A 7004-nucleotide genomic window follows, 5' to 3' on the forward strand; every position below is an offset into this window, starting at 1 on the left:
GGCAACTCTGTTATCTGTGGAGTTGCACACAGTGAGACTGTGTTCACACTGAGGGGCCTCGCTGGGCTCCTCTGAGCTCCTCCCATTAATGATGATGTCATCATCCATGTTTGTGGACATTATGATCCACAGACGTCATGCTTCAGTGAGAAAAGACTCAAATTAAATCTTCTGCTTGGTTTTTATAAACAAAAAAATAAACGCTCAGGGAGTGTTCGTGGTATCAGTGTACAGTCGTATCTGCCTCTGTGTCTGTTTTAGATGTTTTAATGCTTGTCTTCTGTTTTCTGGATCTTTGTCTTGTTGGGCTGAATAAATACGACTGACCTGACTGAGCACAGGAGGAGAGAATCTGTCTGTGATAGACACCGAGGCCACACAGAATCCAGAGTTAGCCATCAGCTTTTCTCATTCAGCACTTTCTTTGACCTGCTCTGTGGTCTGAGGCACTTTTTGTCTTCTGTCCCTGACACGGCCGGGAGCTCCTCAGGCGGAAGAGCGTGGCCACACCGCTCCCCCTGCTGGCTGAAGGGCTGAGTTGTAAGAATGGCTTCCCACCTTCAGTTTACAGCAAGTGCAAATATAACCGTGTCTTCTGTGGTGACGTGTCAGCAAACCGACAAACCGTCTGCTTTCACACGTCAAATTCTGTCTGTCTGTTGTTTTTATGTGATGCCTTAGGCCGTGGCTCTCGTTATGAACCAGTTTCCTTTCCTCTTAAACAATCGTGAATCATAAGAGGGTCCAGATTAAAGTTCTGATAAAGGTGGAGGTCTCTGAGTGGCGTTAAAAGCAAGATGAAAGTCCTTCTGTGATGCTGCAGAGAACATCAAAGTCATGGAAGAGGAGATTGCTCACTCCTCAGTTCCCTGCTCAGAGACAATTACTGCAGAAACAACAGAATTATTGTTGTTGCTCCCTCCCCAATAACCGTTTGCAATACAATGGTTTTACCCACATGAGAGAACAAGCTGAGGTTAATCAGTCTCAGCAGACACGAGGTCTGCTCACTGGCCGGTCCACTTTTTGTCAACATTACAGGATTTGTGGAAGAACAAATCATTTATTTGGTGCTTCAGTTAAATGTGTGTGATTACAGACCAGGCCACCGACAGGAGCCTTAACCTGTACCAGCTTCCACTATGTGAAGGCTTTCTATAAGGTTTCGGTGTCTGTTATTTTTGCCCAGCAAGAGGAGCCTTTGTGAGCTCAGACACTGATGCTGGATGAGAGCACCGAGTCACAATCTGTGTTCTAGTTCATCCTAAAGGTGTTTGATGGCATCTGTCAGTAAGGTTCCAGCAGACTGACAGCCTTCCACAGAAACTCCAGACTCACTGTATCCGAGTACACTCACTAATGACGAACAGCGGCCAGAGTGACCATACCAAGCCATAAAATACTGCAGTATGTTTAACTGACCATATCTGTCATTTTTTAGTGCTTTATTGTTCAGCTATGTTAAAATAAAACGTGTATAAAAATACTTTTACTTTACAGCAGGGGTAGGGGAACTCCAGGCTTCAAGGGACGCTGTCCTGCATCTCACCCTGGGTGAAAACACACCTGAATCACGTGATTAGTTCATTACCAGGCCTCTGGAGAACTTCAAGACATGTTAAGGAGGTTATTCAGCCATTTAAATCAGCCGGACACATCTAAAACCTGTAGGACACAGGCCCTTTGAGGCCTGGAGTTCCCCACCCCTGCTTTATGGGCACAGACTAAATTTAATCATTTTGAGCTATTTGGTCACTAACACGTTTGTCCTACAGCGGCCACTCTAGCTAGGATCATGCAATGGAGAGGGAGGGGGAAGAAAACAGAATTCAGCTGACTGCAAGCAGGTGGTGAAATTTTACACTGTTCCTTTAAGATTTCCTCGCAGTGGGACAGAGCATATCTGAGGTCAAAGGTTAGTACAGACTATTACACAACCTACAGTTTAAAAAAAAGAGATAATTTTAGGATATTTGCATTTGTATGCTGAACAGAGACAATATTTTGTAGACAGTGTTTTTCTAAAAAGACTCAAGTGGAAATAAAGTCTGACGTACAGACAGAAATGATTTATTTTCTCCAGCATTGAGACATTCGAGCATTATGGAGACAGCGGGCGAGGAGGAGAGCTCCTTACATTCCTAAAAATCACAAAAACAGCAGAGAATAGACTGTAGTGTTGAGGAGCAGAGGGGAGGTGCAGCAGGTGGTCCCACCCTCACCCCCACATGGTGCAGAGCTCCAAATATCCTCACACAGCAGAGCTTCAAATGGTCTTTTTATGAATAAAATCAACAAATTTAATAAAACCGGTTCAGCAAACACAGCCAACAGGTTTCATCATTTACACCCCAGGAAATGGAGTCATCATCATCATCATCGTCATCATTATTGTCATCATCATCATCATCATCATCACATAGCTGAAACTAAATCTAAGATGCTGCTTTTTTCATTTACAGCCTGAAGGTAAAGGTTTGGAGATGATTACGCTCGGCAGGTTTGTGTGAGGACGATGTTGTAACTCAGGAGGTCAAAGGAGGCACACTTCCTGTCTGCATCAAGTGTGTGTGTGTGTGTGTGTGTGTGTGTGTGTGTGTGTGTGTGTGTGTGGGGGGGGGGGGGGGGGGGGGGGTGTTTGTGCGTGACAGCTGGATGGGAGGGGGTGCAGACTCACTGAAGGTCTCTCAGACTTTAACTTGAATTTCATCTTAAATCTTCAGTTTGCAGCAGCAAGAATTATTTCCTAAAGCAAGACAAAAAAAGACATTTGCATTAAAAAAATATGAAAAAATAAAAGTAACTCTACTAATTGTGATGTGACTCTGAATGAAGTGTTGGGGGATCTGAGACAAGCAGAAGATAAACATCCTCTAAATGTGCACAAAGGTTAAAGTCAGCCGATGGAGCGCGCTTTCCTGTTAACGTTTCTGTGAGCTGGAAGAAGATCGTGTCCCTGATATGTTCCTGCATGGAGTAAACTCAGCACGAAGCTGCAGATTTACAGGAACTTTATGGCCGTCATAAACATCAATCTACAGAAAACACAAGGACTATAAACGCTCCGGGTCACCTGGTGCAGGTCCTTCACTTTGTGCCGTTGTATTTGACCTCCTTTCCGGACTTTTGCAGCGCCGTCATCAGAACATCCACGTCTTTGTCAGACTCGATCCAAACCAGCTTCTTCGGCAGGTCAATTTCAAACTTCACATCTGGGAACAGGAACATAAAAACAAAATCACATTAATGTCTCTGGCTCCCTAAAACAGTCAGCATTTCCACTGATGGGAGGACGTGCTGTAAAAACAGAAGTGATACTTGGATCATTGAGTCACACGAGGCTAAAAGGAAAACAGCAGCATCAGGGGACCTGTGGGCCGAACGTGAGGAACTGGATCCTCTGTAACAGACAGGACAAAACATGCTTCTGGTTTTTGCAATGGTTGCTGCACAGGCTGAGACCACCTTCACTAACTTCTGATGGGCACATGCAGTATGAAAAACTGCTCGGGTCAGCACAAAAAGGGTTGCTTTTGGGGAAAAGAGTTAAATGTCATCACTGCACGTAGCTGAGCTGCTCCCAGTTTGGATTCAGGAGACACACAAACTCTCTACTTTTAAGATTAGGCTTCAAACTTTCCTAGCATATAGTTAGGGCTGGACCAGGTGACCCTGAACGTTCCCTTCACATCTACCCCCCCCAGCATATCCCTGACTCTGCTCAATACTTTAATCTCCTCATCGCTCCTGTGACAGCAGAGCTAACACTGTGAGGCGGTGATCCTCCAACTGCTGTAACTTTCTACAAAGCACCAGGAAGAATGTAGATAATTACCCAATCCAATAATAATTGCAGAGACTCAGGTGAAAACCATAACCGTCTGCATGAGCCTCACATGCCAAGTGTATGATTGCTCTGTTTATACTGGAGTCTCTCCACTCCAGTATAAACTAACTGCTGCTATGAGAGGACTCTGTATAATAGGGCTGCACGATTTTGCATAAAATGAGAATCACGATTTTTTGGCTTAGAATTGAGATCAAAATTCTCTCACGATTTTCTTTTCCAGTATAAATATTTATTGCACTTATTAACTGCACATCAACTTCGTAACAGTTGAGACTGAACATAAAAACAATAAATAAACATAAAAACAACAAATGTCTCACGTTTTGTTGTTGCTGCAAAATGTTGTACTGCTTGAAATTCCGTCTCCACCGTTGCTCGACACTGCGTGTATAGAGCAGGTAGTGCAACAATAGAAAAATAGTTGCGGGACGGCACTGTATAGCGTTTGTCTAGGGTGTTGATCATTTTCCTAAATCCCTCGTTTTGCACAGTGTTGATGGGAGCCATATCTTTGGTCAGGTGATAAGTGATAGCCTCTGCAATTTCTTTGTGCCTGCGGGAGTTCGACGGGTATAGGGAAGCGCTGTATAAGGTTCCCGTTATTGATGTTTGGGTAGTTGACCGGGACGGATTTTCTCCTGTCACTTTCTCGTCATCCCTGACGTGCTCTCCGTTGTTTTTAGTGATGTTCGATTCGTGAATGAATCGTTCAATACTCGAGAATCACTTTACCGACTCGTGAATCATGATTCACAAGCCCAACTGACTCACTGACTCATCCCTGTTGCTGTTAGCAAACTAATTCCATTAGTAGAAATATATCTAGCTTATAATTAAAATTGTGGGGGAAAAAAACAACAGCCAGTTTCGTAACAAAAGCATTTCTGCTCTGAACTGGAAGAAAAAACCCTGAGTAGAAGCTCACATCAAGAAAATAGCTCCTCGGTTCAGAGTAGCATCGCGCTGCTAACATGCTAACAACACATTTGAGCTACTCACCCCCTCCCTTCCTGTGCTGAATCGTAAGCATAAGCGAATCACTCAGGACTCGCTCACCCCCTCCCTCCTGTGCTGAATCATAGAGCGAAGGAATCACTCACTCACTCACTAACCCCCTCCCTCCTGTGCTGAATCAAAGAGCGAACGAATCACTCAGGACTCACTAACCCCCTCCCTCCTGTGCTGAATCGTAAGCGTAAGCGAATCACTCAGGACTCGCTCACCCCCTCCCTCCTGTGCTGAATCATAGAGCGAGCGAACGAATCACTCACTCACTCACCCCCTCCCTCCTGTGCTGAATCATAGAGCGAGCGAACGAATCACTCACTCACCCCCTCCCTCCTGACTCACAGCTTCTTCTTCTTCTTGGTTGGCAACCAATGTTAAGGCGCATTACCGCCCCCTGGCTCACAGCGCAGTGGACATTTAGATGAGAAAATATATATTTGACACACTTAAGGAAAATACTAATAAAATACAAATAAACAAAATAAATGTTTATTAAGCAATTTTGATAGGAAATTGCTTAATTTTAGAAATGTTTTTGCTCTTTTTTTTCTCTATAAAATAGTTGTTTGTTTTTTTTTTTAATCATTCATCTTAGCAGTGGGATTTACATGAAAAGGGAAACAAATTAAGTTTGAGTGAAAATGTAAAATTTTTGCACTTTCTGGTCAACTGACTCAGTGAATCAAATGACCCCAAAATCCGATTCACTTTGGTGAGTGACTCATTAACACTCGATTCAGTAAAAAGAATCAAATTTACCATGACTAGTTGTTTTTTCCCTACTAATTTTAGCGTCACACGGCACAGCTTCTGTATCACGTGGTATAAGGCTCCGCCCTTGTCATTTGTTGAGCAGGAAGAGTGAGATTACGTCCCGGATCAAAATGCGGTACAATCGTCGTCGTCTTTTTTTTTTTTTTTTTTTTTAAATCGTTGTCATTTGGAAATGGGATCGCACATAAGTATGAATCGAGATCGCGATTTTCTAACGATTAATCGTGCAGCCCTACTGTATAAATAAAACTGAACTGCTGGGTTTTCCTGCGCTTTCGTGTCAGACATGACGATCAGCCTCACCTCCCATCTTGTTCAGGATCCTGGTAACAGCTCCTGAGCATCCCTCACACGTCATGGCCACCTCAAACTCGTGCTTCTGTCAGACACACATCAAAGTCCGGTTAAAGTGAACCCCACACCTCATTTCCTAAAACATGTACCACATTTACAACAAAGTAAGCCGAGCAGAGCAGCTGCAAGAGTCCCCGGTTATGATTTAAAGTTACTTCAGAACAAGAACACTCCTGTACCCTGTGCACGGACATTTAGAAAGCAGCTACGGACTAACGTTAAACTCCACGCCGACAAAACTGCATAAATCTCCCCTAAAACCTTACAGTCATGTCTGAAGTGACGTGTCCTAACCCGGCGAACAGACCGGCTGTAGACTTTTGCCTCCACGTAACTACACGGCTCCAAATACTCCCAGGATTGGACCGCTGTTTAGCCGCAAGCTAGCTGCAGTTAGCACAACAAACACCGGATATCCGGGTTAAGAATACCAGATTTTCAAGATTTTCAAGACCGTTTTCATAATAAAATAACCCTTTAATCAAAATAATTTTATTTTAACGTGAACGGTACACTTTTAGTTTCACTTGGCTAAATAGGTTGGTTGAGCAAGCTGAACAAGTTTAATAATAATTAAAAAACTGCATTATTGTAATCCCAAAAAGTTGATGGTTCATCTCGGCATATCGTTTCCAGTGGGAGAAACGTCTCAGCTGACTGCAAGTTTTCAACATTATAATCAGTGCATTTGCATAATGAATGAAAGTAGCACCAACGGCGAACAATGGGTTGTGAGGTCAGTTTCTTGATGATTAATATGCAAACTGTCGTGACCAATGACTAACAACCACTGATTGATCAGAGGCCATGAGTACCATTCACAGAGAGTTGGAGAAGTCTGCAATCATAACGTAGTAAGACTGTGAAAGCTGTACTCTTAGGCCCCCTCCTCGATTCAGAGGGACAGTCTTTACCTTGTCCTAGCTACCCCGGTGCACACAGCAAGCGAACCTAAATCCTTAAACGAGTTTCCAAAATAAAAGCCCAATGAATCCGAAAGCAGATTTGAGAATATGAG

The 7004-nt window shown here is 43.5% G+C and overlaps 1 protein-coding gene across 2 annotated transcripts; it reads right to left on the reverse strand.

Moving 5' to 3' along the window:
- Positions 1-2049: 2049 nt before the first annotated feature.
- On the reverse strand, positions 2050-6411 carry atox1 (antioxidant 1 copper chaperone). 2 transcript variants are annotated; one of them, XM_084952724.1, is made up of 4 exons: positions 6253-6410; positions 5936-6011; positions 3074-3212; positions 2050-2746 (listed from the first exon to the last, which is right to left on the reverse strand). In XM_084952724.1, exons 1-3 carry the CDS (start codon positions 6256-6258, stop codon positions 3088-3090), a joined length of 207 nt encoding a protein of 68 aa, XP_084808850.1. In that variant the 5' UTR covers positions 6259-6410; the 3' UTR covers positions 2050-2746; positions 3074-3087. The 2 variants fall into 2 exon arrangements, with proteins under 2 accessions (XP_084808850.1, XP_084808858.1); XM_084952732.1 differs by lacking the exon at positions 2050-2746 and having other exon boundaries at positions 3073-3212; positions 6253-6411.
- Positions 6412-7004: the final 593 nt, after the last annotated feature.

The sequence above is a fragment of the Perissodus microlepis genome, chromosome 2, assembly GCF_051167445.1.
Source record: "Perissodus microlepis isolate ML-2025 ecotype Zambia chromosome 2, ASM5116744v1, whole genome shotgun sequence".
NCBI lineage: Eukaryota > Metazoa > Chordata > Actinopteri > Cichliformes > Cichlidae > Perissodus > Perissodus microlepis.